We start from the raw sequence: 14,741 nt of genomic DNA on the forward strand, positions 1-14,741 counted from the left end.
ATCGCGGCCCTCCGCCGTCACTGCAGGTCAGTATTGGGAAGATTATCCCGCGGGGCGCTCATATCGCGGCCCTCCGCCGTCACTGCGGGTCAGTAATGGGAAGATAATCCCATTACTCATTTATTCTCAGAGCGTTGCGCCGATGGAATTTTATTTAACGTCTCTCCGACAATATACGCGACTCTTAATCGTCTTCTTTCATATGAGGAAAATTTGCCTGCCAATTTATCAACTGACAATCTCCGTTACGTTGCATTGATTAACTGGCAGTCTGAATACCATGCTATAGATCAACCAACAGTCCGCATTACACTACATAGAACAACTGACAGTTGCATTACACTTTTTTGATCACCCAACAGTCTGTATTACAATACATTGAACAACCGACAGTTGCATTACCCGGTATTTATCAGCCAACAGTCTGTACTAGACTGTATTGAACAAATGGCCGTATACAGTTCACTGTTCTAGTGTGCTTGTCAACACGCATATTTTTTGCCGAAAAAACATATAGGTTACCCTCATGGATCAATTTCTAGTACTACCATAAAAATAAATAAAAAGTAAAGACTTAGCGACAACTTGAGCCGTGAGGGACATGGAGACAACCCCACATCCTCAATAAACAAATAAACAACAACAACAAACATATAGGTTGAGCTCCCGTGTGACTTTTTTGTAATTGCTAAAGGAATGTCGTAGAAGTGTTGATTATATCCTATGCGGGACAAGTTGTCGAGGAAAAAAAATATTTAGCCTTTAAAATATGAGGATGAGACTAACAGAGATGAAATTTTGAACAGAGCAGCAGTGGTGTGGTATAGGTACCAGCAGACGACCGAGTGGTCGTGGCCGGCGACAAATTAAGCAGTTTCATTACTGAACGATGTAACTCTGTTGCCAGTGGTGTCGGGGGATTACTATTGGTGCAGACACACGAATTGGTGGTCGTGCTGTTTAGGGAAAGCGTGCAACAGTTAATAATTTTAGACGTTGCGCGACAATGATAGGCTCAGCGTCATCGGTTTAACAGGTGTAACCATTTTTGGCCCAATTAAGCGAAGATGAATGGAAAAACCAAACTAATAATTCAGCAAATAAAAAAGTTGAGATAATTAGCATATTGATCGAATACACGTGATCTATCAATGAAGATATGTACGAGTACAAATTACTCGATATGATACAAAGTACAATTTAACTTAAGGCCGTAGCACAATTTAAATGGCAGGTCAAGTCAGGACGCAAGTTCAGGTACCAAGCAGCTGTTGACGGGGCTGGTAAATTCTCTAGAAGACAACGTCGAAGAAATGAAGTAGCAAAATATAAATCCCTCTCACCTGGGAAGCAAGAAACACGCCGCTATTCTACGACAAACTAATCTTAAAGACAAGTATCCAACTGACTTCATTAAAGAACAATGTATCACATACAATACATGACTGGACTAAACGAATGAATGTTAAATGAACTGCAGAAGAGTTGTCAACCCATCACAGAATCGTTGTGAATCTGAAGAATAATACTCACAAGATTTATGAGCTGAATGGGCAACACTAAACTCCAATTTTAAGGCACTGTGCCGTACCACGTCTACAGACGCGGTCATCGTGAACCTAAATATTTCCACAAAGATGTGCTTACGAGCCAAAAGCCTTGTATGAAAAATACTCGACTGTTACAGTGGCTGGCAACAAATTAAGCAAGTTCAGTACTATAAGATGATCCGTCATTGTTGACAGTGGTGACGAGGGACTACGAGGTGCAGGCATACGATCAGGTGGTCGTGGCCGGCAACATCGCCGTGTTCACGTGCCACGTGCCACCTGAGCTGCACGACATCCTGGTCGTCACGTCGTGGCTCGTCGACGGCAGCGTTATATATTTTAACTAATTTTACAAGGCACCGTGCAAGGAAATTTTAATAGTTAGAACAAAAATAACAATATACATTCAATACGGAAAAATTTGGTCCTATTTACAAAAACCGATTGATTTTTAAATCGAACTGCTCTGATGTTATTATTGCGCCCAAAACCTTTTCAATCTACGAGTACCGTCCGACTAGACAAATTCATGGAAGTTTCATTGAATTCTTTCGGTATCAAATGATTGAACTTTGAGCCATTCGATAGCAAAGTTTCGTATCGAAATATCGCGTGGAAAGTTCTGTGGTGAATTTCATTTGAAAGGAAAATGTCGATTTGCAACGGATTCGCAGCGCTACATTTTCTGGGATTTCTGCAGGTGCGCTGCGATGCGAAGTTTAAAAATTTGTGTGTGATAGGATTTCTTTATTATCTTTTTATTTGATTTTTTATTGACCGGGAAGTTTTATCACAAATATTTATTCACATCGTAAACCATCGAAGCTTCAAATTAATTACAAATGACGATTCTTAGACAATATGAGTATACTGATTAAACAATAAATAAGCAAATTCTAAAAAAATATGGCTCAGTACTCACTACAGTGAGTGACATAGAGCGCATTTTCTCGTCGACGAAAACGTGAAGTCACGGACGGACAGACAGACAGACGGACGGACGGACATGGCGATCACAATAGTGCATTTTTTTCCATAAATGAGAAAATGCACTAAAAAGGTTGGACGACATTGAGTCACAAATCTACAATAAAATAATAACAGATCTACAACAATTTAATTTAGAATTAGAAGAGAGCCCCGACAACGAAAACGCTATTAATTGTTATAAAAACCGCATTTAATCAACTTCAGAAAAGTCTCGGAAATCATGTTTCCCATGCACCAGCTGGCTGTATAATATTCACTGCATATAGCAGGGAAGTAGTAAATTAAATCCTTTTGACACAAGTTCTCATCGGAAAACGATTGTTCATTATGTACCATGACGGCTTGTGAATGAATGTTATTGGTAACGAGCTTTGTCGATGTCACTGCATGTAAAGCCAAAGTACTTGCTGCTTCTATAAACGATTATTTAGTTGTAAATCATCTTTGACCTCGAGACGCATGCGTTGGATCGTCGATGCCTGTTGGTTACACGTGCTTTTAAAGCCGAAACGCATAGCCATGAATCAACGCTAGGTGATGAAGTATAGTGTTGAGTTTATTAGAATAACGGACATTTTAATTTGAAAAAGTAAATAAATTTATGCTGTATATGTGTGTAACACCTTTTTTATTCAATGGAGCTATGGGGCAGCAACCAATCCTATTTTTTCTAAATTTAATTAGCTCCCACGAAGTTATCATTATAAATTAATTTTGTTTTTCAAAACTTTTACAGCAGTAGCTAGTTATAAAAAGTTTGTGTAAAAATTTCTTCTTAAGTCAACATATATTAGTAAATTATCATTTTTCTAATCCCGCGATTTTGTTTTGATGAGAAAATGTTTAGATAATAATTTCTAATAGACTTCATATAATATAATATATATATAATATAAAGACATCCATGCTTGTCTTTATATTATATTTGTAATAGTTGGATATATATTTCTTTAAAAGGTAATAAATCGTACGTATTTCCTTTTAATAACTCCGTACGTGTCTCGTTCCTATATAGATGACTCATTTATTAAACTAATTTTGCAGCACTTAATATTTATTACTGAAAATACGCCACCGTATATTAAGACTTAGATCTGGAGAAAGGAGAAGAACAACGATGCTTGAGATCTTCGGATTTTGAGAAGCTGTCACACTTCTCAGTTCGTTCGACTAACTTTCAGAGGCAGAATAAAAACTTCTATTCTCTAGACCACAGACGCGGTTGTCGGGAGCAAAAATAGGACGTCTTTTCTGGAATGTCGCAATCCGGAGATGTCTGTCCGCCGATAGAGAAACCGGAAAGTTGCGGTCCAGTGAGACAAGCATTGTAAAGTTACAGCGGCGTCAGACGGCTGGCCGAGCAAAAAACTGCCAAGTTTACGAAGTGGCTTTTGGCGATATGACACGTAATTACAAACTGTCTCTGTTATTTACACAAGTTTTTATGATGTCCGGAGACCGTGCAAGGCCGACACATCATTAGGCCAGTGAGCGCTCGTCACTCTTACTTTTGCCCAATAAAAGTTCAAGGAACGATAGTGAAGTTTTATGACGTAACTTCAGACATTTCCGGTGACTTCTCTTTTATTTGAGCGCTGGAATTGTGACTTGGAAAGGCGAGAGATCGTTAAATGAGCGCAATTGCAGCCAGCGAACAGGATGACCGCCACTTAATTTGACCGAGATAAGGAACTTGCAAAATATTCTCGCTCGTAATTTGCATAAGCAAATATTTTACATTGGCGCGAATGGCGATGCTTTGCTAGAAACTTACATATTTTGTAGCTACAAAGTATTGAGGTTTTAGAAACATGTTTTCCGCAGCTGCGCTGAAAATTTAAATGAGCCCTATTGTCCCTATTTAAATAGGTAATAGTAAAGTGAAGATAAAACTGTCAATTTTACTATATATGTTACTAGTGACTATACAATTTCGAATATTATTTCATAGAATGTTTGTAGCAAAGTTATCGTGGGTATCTGGAAGACTTATTCCTCATATTGCGATGACTTTCCATGAGCTGAAACACTATCAGTTCTTCTTGCTTCTCCGATATAATCTATTTAGCCGAGAAATATTATCCTATAAGCAATAAGGTATACTATATAATGAGCTTCATCTTCAGCTAAAAATTTTAATGTTCCCGAAATTTAATGAAATGGAACTGAAGAATAAACAATTTCTACGCCTCATCTGCTCACGAAAATTTTTTGCATCTGCCTCCTGGTATCTCTTGATCATATTTTTGCGCATTTAAGTCAAATTTATAAGTCTGATTAACTTTTCTGTTGAGCAACATTTTAGTTTAGGACTAAATACCAACCATGTTAGCGCCATCGTATTGCTAATATAGCAATATCATATACATACAATCGTACAATATATAGATGTACAATATATAGATGTACATAATATGAAATAGCAATATCTGATATAGCAATATATAGATACATACACAATGAATTTGAGCGCGAACGAAAAATATTTTATTAAAGGTACGTAAGAAGTAAATACAATATTTTCTCAGATTACATCTTACGTCAAATTTAATTTCGAGATTTATTGAGTCAATTAAAGTTTGCATCTCAATATATCGAACGCCGTGATTGCATCTCGAATGCCTCAGGGCCTCCAGCTGTTTCAGTAGACCTCCAAACATTGCGTTCAATATTTACCAATCTGTATCATAGGTGGATGAGAATTCCATGCATGAAAATCGATGAAACAATCTGAATGTGTGCATTGTTGTGTACCTCATGAAAACCGTTATCTCAGTAACGTTTGTTAATAAGTTACAGTAGTTATTTCTGAAATAGACTAAAATATATTTCTCTGTTATTTTATTTTACCATTATCATAAAGCTGAAGAATCCGTCACACGAATTAAATTCCTTTGCTCTAATGCTTCAATATCAATGGCGAATATTTTATGAAATTCATTTATAAATTATGATGAAAATGAACTAAATTGAAAACAAAAATCTTGAGGAATATTGCAATCGTATTACTTCAAAATATTTTATATTATCTTAATGCAATCACATTATGTAGCAGCAGGCTCATACTGCTGCTACAGGCAATTGCAATTTTAGCGTCAGATAGCCATCGGTGTCCAGATATGGGATCTCGAAAATTAAATTTACCCCTCCGACGAGGTGGTAAGTTTACATGAAAATATTTATTACAATTTATACACTCACGGTGAATAAGACCACTCAGATCATACAAGCAAGGAAGGTCTTTATTTTTACAAAGTGCCTGGGTGTATTATTATAACTAATATTTCCCCCTCAATATTGGACGATCCCTAATACAGAAAATATTGAGTTATTTAATTGAGATAATATTGTGTTATGTTGTGTATTAATGGCCTGGTTTTACTTTTATAAAGCATTGATTACGTTTCATTCAATATTTGCATAATTATATCTATAGCTTATCTAGAATCATCAGAAAAAAATGTCAACTTCTAAGTTGAGCACAATTACAAGAGGCAATTCAGGAGTTTATAGAGACCCACTAGCTAGTTATTCTGGCGTTGAAAAAATAGATAGCTTTTACAATTTTAGAATCAAAATAGGAAAAATATGACAAAACTATTTTGCGTCTTATAAATTACGGTTGAGGGAATAAATCGTGCAACAATTAATAAATATTGAGTACTCTAATATAATTCAGCTTTCCCGGTCTAGGTTTTTCGACTTTACATGGGAGTAAAATAAAATAAATTAAGTGACGTGAGGCATTTATATTAATTAAAACGCTATATGAATAAAGAACTCGGGCACTAATAGTTATATCCCACCCATCTGGTGGACAAGAATGGGCCTTTTATGTTACCAAGGCAAACGTAAATGAGTACAAAATAATAAAAAATAACAGTCGACAACACATAATTTTGGCAAACATTGACGCAGTTATACTGAGCAATAACTCTCGGGCTACTACATAATTTTTCTATTAAATTTACTCCTCCGTCGAGGTGGAAAATTTACATGAAAATATTTATTACAATTTATACACTCACAGTGAATAATACTACTCAGATCATACAAGCAAGGAAGGACTTAATTTTTACAAAGTACTTGGGTGTATTATTATAACTAATATTTCCCCCTCAATATTTGACGATCCCTAATACAGAAAATATTGAGTTATTTAATTGAGATAATATTGTGTTACGTTGTGTATTAATGGCCCGGTTTTACTTTTATAAAGCATTGATTCCGTTTCATTCAATATATGCATAATTATATCTATAGCCGATCAAGAATCATCAGAAAAAAATGTCAACTTCTAAGTTGAGCACAATTACAAGAGGCAATTCAGGACTTTAAAGAGACCCACTAGCTAGTTATCCTGGCGTTGAAAGAATAGATAGCTTTTACAATTTTAGAATCAAAATAGGAAAAATATGACAAAATTATTTTGCGTCTTCTAAATTACGGTTGAGGGAATAAATCGTGCAGCAATTAATAGATATTGAGTAGTCTTTCATAATTCAGCTTTCCCGGGCTAGGATTTGCGACTTTACATGGGAGTAAAATAAAATAAATTAAGTGACGTGAGGCATGTATATTAATTAAAACGCTATATGAATAAATAACTCGGGCACTAATCGCTATATCCCACACATCTGGTGGACAAGAATGGGCCTTCTATGTTACCAAGGCAAGCGTAAATGAATAATAATAAAAATAACAGTCGACAACACATAATTTTGGCAAACATTGACGCAGTTATACTGAGCAAAAACTATCGGGCTACCACATAATTTTTCTATTTTCGAATTTCTGATGAAAATTTTATCCTCCCTATTTTCCATGCATTAATTTCTATGCATTTGCTAAACAAAAAATTTTCTGGTCCTGGTAATATCACGCAACGAAAAGTATCGTGGATATGCGCTCAAAATACCCCTATATATATTTTTTCGACTTCAGGCTTTAAAAAACAAACAAACACATACAAACTTGAAAAATGTTCATAATATTATTCGTTTTCGAATGGTACAAAACTCGGTGCAAACAATGGGATTATGGATACGCGTTCCTCAAGCCTCTGTTGCTGTCAAACTGCTGGGACCTCCAAAGAGACTCCGACGCGGGCAGACCCCAACAAATATAAATTGCTTCCATATAAGAGACGCGCGCAGAATATTTCCCGGCTCACTTAGACGGTGAATCCCATCCAATGGAATTTTTATGGCCAAAAATATTGGAAATCCGCGCGATCTCTTGGCATTCAGTTTCTATAAAACCTACTGAACTTATTGTTAGGGGCGAGCGTTTCCATTCAGTCATTCGTCGCCAAAATTGGGATAGGTACTGGTATAGCCAAAAAGTACTGGGATCGCCAAAATTGTACTTTTCGTGACAATTTTTTGTGATGCACAATAATGTACGAGAAAATTTGCACTAGCTCTGCCTGGCAGTTGGTATAAATTTTGCTTCAGAGATAGATTGATTAATTATTATTGATTTAGTGATTCACTATAATGAAATAATCAAGAACCTGGAGGTTGATCAACGAAACTTGAAAGCGTTGTTCACAAGCAAGCGCGATCTCTTTCGTGATTTTATTGATAATTAAAATACCATAGACCAGGCTAAGCTTTGCTTCAATCGGTTACCTGTACCTTGTCTACTCCGTCTCAATAAAGTAGACCAAGTCTTTTTAATGGCCTCTTTGTTAGATTCAATGAAAGTTTGATCGCATTTTCTTCATTCATTCTTTGTTTATTTTCCCTGTGCAATTTTTACATGTTTAATTATTAGGAAATTTCTTCTCCAGCAGGAACTTCCCAAGAATTCGGTAGCAGTCGTCCTCAATTCTACACTTCTCCCTCAGCGAAGCAAGGCAATGATTTCCCACCAGATTTGAGCCTCACTAAAGAGGCGACAAGCCAATCCAATATCATTAGTAAGTCATCTCATCTTTCAGCCACAATCGCCGATTCCTCTATCGGAGAACAACGAACGTCCAATGCATCCGATTCGGAGAACAATATATTTCCAGACCGACCTAATAATTATCGAGCTACAGGCACTCGGGAGTTCATAGAAAGAGGCAAGTTGACACGGTCCGTTAGAGAGATGCGACGTAAAAAACATGACTGCTTTCTGTCAAATCTCTTAGCTGCAGAATATCAAAGAATGAACGTCAGTGACCTCATTATTGCTAATTTGGCTCCCGCTTCCCGTCGATGCAAGAATTTATTGCTACAAGACAAGCCGGAACCTCGTGAACAAAGCAGATTGCAAACAAACGGAAATTCTAAAAAGCTGAATCTCGGTGATTTCGAGGGTGCTCATGTTTCGCTGAATCAGGGAGGACGATATATGCCGGGAGTTGAAAATTTGAATACCGATGGTGATCGTGAAGCAGGTGATCGTGAAGCAGGTGATCGCGAAGCAGGTAATCGTGATGCAGGTGATCATGGAGCAGGTGATCGTGAAGCAAGTAATCGTGAAGCAGGTGATCGTGAAGCAGGTGATCGTGAAGCAGGTGATCGCGAGCCAGGTGATTATAAGGCAAGCTCTTATCAAACAAAACCGAGATCAATGAAAAATTTAAGATTTGACCCTCCAAATGAAAATGATTTCTCGATACATAGCAAACATCCTAATTTTCGACACACCATCGGGCTTTTATATTCTCAATTCTGTTATTTATCCCGCGATATCAGCTCCAGCAGCCCTAAACATACATACATCGATGGGAACAACAGCCACAACCTTCACTATCAGACCTCATCGCCGACTAACGATTATTTCGCGTCCAGAAAACCGATAAAGAACGCGACTTCTCAACGGAAACTGCGTAGGTCTCGGCATGCCAATTCCAAAGATGACTTTGGCGCAACCTCCCTCTCTCCGAAGGCAGCGCGCTTATTCGTCGGAATGGCCGCGCATGTTAACGAAGGGAAGAAGTCTCAATTTGCAGCATACCAGAGAGAACCAAGTGCATTCCTAGGAGGTTCATATCACTCCGTGCACGCTTTTCGGCATGGCCACGCGCCTAGCAATTTTGTAAGCGAGTATCGCCCCGTTGGTATTCATGATCTGAACTCAAGTGATGTCCGAGCGCCGAACCAAGAAGCATCGTTGCCGTTGGTTTGGGCGGAGGAGCCCCAAGCGCAGCTACTCTTCAGCAACGACACCGGCGCGGTCCTGAACTGCGCGGCTCGCGCGCCCGGCGGCTACCCGCCTACAGTGGCGTGGTCAACGCAGGATGGGCGACCTTTTCTGCCGGTGAGTTACTTCAGAGATCATACTTTTTTAAGATTTGTGCCTCATGTTTCGTAATACTATTATTCTTTATTGTAAAAAGGAAATAAAATTATAACACAAAGAAGAAGGTAAATTCTACAAATATTCTCAATAGAGAATAAATATTTGCTGCCATTAATAAAACTGGCAGGTAGGACGCTGCTCATTTCGGTGCAAGACTTGAAATATTAAGGAACAAACTTCATCTGCAGTAATTTGCACTGACATTTAAAAATGTAATTAATGCAATGTTTTTATTGTAATATTCACTTGCTGTCAACAATTGAACTGTAGCCGATGTTACAGCGAAGACCTGCATGAGTTTCACTTCTATAAAATCTTATTGCTATTAAACAACGTTAATCTTCGTTTTATTTGTTCATGCACGTTTCAATCGACTGAAAATAGAAGCAATACATTTCTTCTCGATCGATTGAACTAACGAGTAACTTTATTTATATCTTTTCGTTGTTCATATCAATTAAGTCAACAAGAAGCTCTTTAGAAAATAAAATTCATTTTATTTTAGTAGGATATGGTCAAATTCTATTATGCTCCACCAACTGAGCAGATCCCAATCGGTTGAAGCTATGGTGGCCCGATTAGCGCCGGCATTCTCCCCGCGTACTATCAGAACTTGTGTAGTATTTATACATGTGTATAAATATACGTAATGGCCGATTTCTCGTCTATGATAAGGGGTTTTAGCTTGAAAACCTGCCAGTGATTGGCAGACCTCGTAACAATCTATTAATTAACAATTTATTTTTATATTACGCTCTCAAGACTCTAGACTGTGAATTTAATATTTTATTACCACGCGTATGAGTCGGTCAAGCGAGTGCTGTCTGTGAGTCTTAGGCACGTGTGAAAATCTCAAAGGAAAAGGTGATGAATTTGATGTGCTACATGTACGGGGCCCAAGATTTATGTCGAGCTCTTTGAGGGTTGAGGGGAAAATTCGAATGTGAAGTTTAGTAAAATCGAGAATTTTCTGTTCTGTAAATTTAATTTCCATGTGAGACATAGCTGAGTATTTCCACAATCTTTCTAAGTCGCGTTTTCAAAGTGAAATGATATTTTAGTGCCGCTAGATATGAGGAAACAGTAGCTGTTTATGCTCAAAAGATAAGAGTGTTTAGATATTGATCTCCTTCCATAATCTCCGCGCACTGTAGCTTGTTATTTGATGCAGTAAATACATTTGCTCTATTAGGAAAATTTTCGGTGACTTCCACAGGTCCCTGGTTTGGTGGAGCAGCTCAGCAACGGAAGTCTATGGTTCCTGCCGTTCCCGGGCCATCGCTTTGACGCCAGCCTTCACCGCGTCATCATTTCTTGTACCGTCGCTTGCGACCGTGGGGCGCTCATATCGCGGCCCTCCGCCGTCACTGCGGGTCAGTAATGGGAAGATTATCCCGTGGGACGCTCATATCGCGGCCCTCCACCGTCACTGCGGGTCGATCAGCAGCAATGGGAAGATTATCCCTTGAGGCGCTAATATCGCGGCTCGCGGCCCACGCCGTCACTGCAGTTCAGTAATGTGAAGATCATCCAATACTTATTTATTCTCGTAGCTTTGCGTTGAGGGAATCTACTTAACGTCTCTCCGAACAAGCGACTTTTAATTGTCTATTTTCATTTGAGAAAAATTTGCCTGCCAAATGATCAACTGACAATCTCCATTACGCTGCATTGAACTGACAGTTGCATTGCACTGTATTGTTCAACCAACAGTCTGTATTGCACTATATTGACCAACTGACAGTGTCAGTACACTGTATTGAACAGCTGACAATCTGCAGTTCACTGTACTAGCGCGCTTATCACTACCAATATTTTTTGATTAACAAACATAGGTTAAGCTTGCGCTGTGACATTTTTGCAATTGCTTAAGGGAATGTCGCAAAAGTGTATATAGTATATTATACTATGCGGGACTATTTATCGAGAAAAAAAATATTTAGCCTTTAAAATGTGAGGATGAGATTAGAAGAGATGAAATTTTGTACAAAGCAGCAGCAGTAGTATAGGTACAAGCATACGAGGTACCAGCAGACGTATCGAGTGGTCGTGGCCGGCGACAAAATAAGCAGTTTCAGTACTGAACGATGTAACTGTTGATAGTGTTGACAGGTGACTACTATAGGTGCAGGCATACGACCAGGTGGTCGTGCTGTTTAGGAAAAGCGTGCAACAATTAATAATTTGAGACGTTGAGCGGCCAAGACAGGCTCAGCATCACCGATTTAAAAGGCGTAACAATTTTTGACATAATTAAAGAAGATGAATGGAAAAACCGGTGTAATAATTCAGTAAATAAACAAGTTGAGATAATTAGAATATTGATCGAAGACACGTCACGTGATCTATCAACGTAGACAAAAAATTTATAAAGTACAAATTAATATAAGGCCGTAGCACAATTCAATGCAGATCAAGTCAGGACGCAAGTTCAAGTATCGAGCAGCTGCTGACGGGGCTGGTGCTGAAATTGAACCAGCCGGCCAACTGAAAGTATCTTTGCAAATTTTAGGGGAAAACGTCGAAGAAATGAAGTAGCAAAAGATAAATCCCTCCCACCTGGGAAGCAAGAAATACGCCGTTATTCGACGACGAACTAATCTTAAAGATAAATATACAACTGATTTCATTTAATGAACAATGTATCATATACAATACATAAAGAATATGGTATCGGTGACCCGCGCACCAGTAATTTGACGGACACCTCCCGGGGACAAGTAAAATACCGTGCCGCAGCAAGCTTACAGACTGTGACTGTGACTCACACCCCTGTCATACTAACACTACGTGACATCGTTAACATAAATATTTGCATAAAGATGTGCTTTGGAACCAAAAGCATTGAATAAAAAATACTCGACTGTTACAGTGCCTGGCAACAAATTAAGCAAGTTCAGTACTATGAGGTGTTCCGTCACTGTTGTTGTTGGGGTTACCGGTCTCCGTTATACAAGAGACCCCCTCGCGAAGGCACGACACCACCGACAGTGGGTCGCTCCAGAGCTGAAGGGTCGAGGTTATGTGGTGGTGAAGAAGAAGGATGTTAGTGATTGTGTGGGGAGCTCCCTGGCAGGATGGACAGGTGTCTGATTCTGCTTGGCCCATTCTGTTTGCGTATGTCTGTTGTGAAGGGTGGTGGCCGGGCCGCAGCGCAGCCTGGCTAGGTGTACTCTATCCAGTCTTGAGAGCTTGGTTTCTGTGCTGCTTGTCAGGTGGTGGGTGCCCAATTGGACTTTGTTGTTGCCGGCCAGCTCCAGCGTTCTAAGTGTCATAATTGTATGTAAGTGTTTTTGGTGCTGGTGTTGCCTTGGGGTGGGGGTACTGTGTTTAGTATGTTGGTGTAATATCTCTGTGGGGTTGGCATAATTTGTCTGTGCGTAGGTGGGTGGTCGTGCAGGTAGCGGCATGGGTGTTCTGTGTTGTTCATGGCTGCAGTTAGGAACTATACTTCTCTCATGCCGAGGTGTGCTTTTATGGGAAGTATTTTTGTTTCGGCATGAAGGTGTTCAATGTGGGTGCTTTGTGTGCAAGTGACTGTGACTAACACCCTCGTCACACTAACACTACGTGACTAACACCCCCGTCATTGTTGACAGTGGTGATGGGGGACTACGAGGTGCAGGCATACGACCAGGTCGTCGTGGCCGGCAACATCGCCGTGTTCACGTGCCACGTGCCACCTGAGCTGCACGACATCCTGGTCGTCACGTCGTGGCTCGTCGACGGCAGCGTCGAGATCTTCCCGTCTCTCTACGGCGGTGAGGTTCTTTCTGTTTTTAACTCTTTTTCTTTACCCTTCACCATTTCATGATTTCGTACAATTCTTGATGCTTCAGAAATTTGTTATGGTGATTTAAAGGTATCCGTGGACAATATTTTGTTTAAGGGCTTTGAATATCAGCATCGCGTTTTCAAATTCATACACATTGACAATTGAATCTGTTCCCGCTTTACTTTCCTAAAATGTTCACGTCAGTGGGCATCAAAGTTGTATCGCTTACGTTACTATACATGCGTTTTGATGCATTTCAAATTCAGCCCTGGTATTTTGTATTCCTAGTATCACACGTCACTACAAAATTCCCCATACTGCGTGATTTCGTATCGCTCCTTCGGCCCCCGGGGCGCGCCCCTTCTCAACCATAATTAGGCGTGCAGTCATCAACTTCCCAGACACTAATAAGGTCTCACAAATGGAACCCAGGTGAAGAAAGCGCCTTTTCTCAGCCACTTGCCTCTCCAAAGAAACCTACTTAAGTGGTTTTTAATTAGCAGCTCGATTGTTATGGTGATGACAGCGCACAAGTGAGGCTACGAACTGAACTTTATAAAGACCAGAAGACTCTCCACTCCCTCATGCAAACTATATTTTGCATAAGCACTTTAGCTCGGCCATATGCAGGCGTTAATGCCTCGACTTCCGACTCCTCGACGCCTTTTGGAATCGGTTTGACATTACCTAAACTTCTTCCTGCTTCCTATTTTTTTAGTGAGCTTAATTTTACGTGAAAATGTTAATATATAATGTACACAGATTTTTCTGATTTTTAGGACAATGGCTTGAAGCGAAAAAAAAACTAGTATGAGTTGTTCATTATTGAACTTGTATGAAAGCCAGGAGAGGTTATAAATGCTCAACTAGGTAGATGCAGAATCTAATCACTTCATTAATTGTGTACTTGCTCCCCACTTCTTCCAGATCACATTCCAGTTCAAAAAACACTCGCATATATACCCTCTAGCTCATTTTCTCCAGACATTTTAGTACTGCTAGACAAAGTACGGCGACACGGCGACGGAATTTCGGCATTTTCAGGACCATTTTGGTCACATGGCCCCTCAAATTTCATGCTCTATCGGCGCATAACACAATCACAGAGAGACTGCAATCCTCACGGCGAA

At 39.3% G+C, this 14,741-nt stretch overlaps 1 protein-coding gene across 1 annotated transcript; it reads left to right on the top strand.

Annotated features, from left to right (window-relative positions):
* The first annotated feature begins 9,053 nt into the window (after window positions 1–9,053).
* On the top strand, window positions 9,054–13,650 carry LOC125179478 (Down syndrome cell adhesion molecule homolog). The gene is made up of 3 exons (XM_047885429.1): window positions 9,054–9,794; window positions 11,053–11,209; window positions 13,436–13,650. The coding sequence occupies exons 1-3, from the start codon at window positions 9,105–9,107 to the stop codon at window positions 13,648–13,650; spliced, it is 1,062 nt and encodes a 353-aa protein (XP_047741385.1). The 5' UTR covers window positions 9,054–9,104.
* The last annotated feature ends 1,091 nt before the right edge of the window (window positions 13,651–14,741 follow it).

The sequence above is a fragment of the Hyalella azteca genome, unplaced genomic scaffold (genome assembly GCF_000764305.2).
Source record: "Hyalella azteca isolate HAZT.00-mixed unplaced genomic scaffold, Hazt_2.0.2 contig17904, whole genome shotgun sequence".
Classification (NCBI taxonomy): domain Eukaryota; kingdom Metazoa; phylum Arthropoda; class Malacostraca; order Amphipoda; family Hyalellidae; genus Hyalella; species Hyalella azteca.

Excerpts from the sequence above, each read along its gene's own strand:
- LOC125179478 (XM_047885429.1), top strand. The coding sequence starts at position 9,105 with ATGAAAAATTTAAGATTTGACCCTCCAAATGAAAATGATTTCTCGATA. Across the intron at positions 9,795-11,052 it reads ATGGGCGACCTTTTCTGCCG|GTCCCTGGTTTGGTGGAGCA; the intron begins GTGAGTTACTTC and ends TGACTTCCACAG. Across the intron at positions 11,210-13,435 it reads GCCCTCCGCCGTCACTGCGG|TGGTGATGGGGGACTACGAG; the intron begins GTCAGTAATGGG and ends CATTGTTGACAG.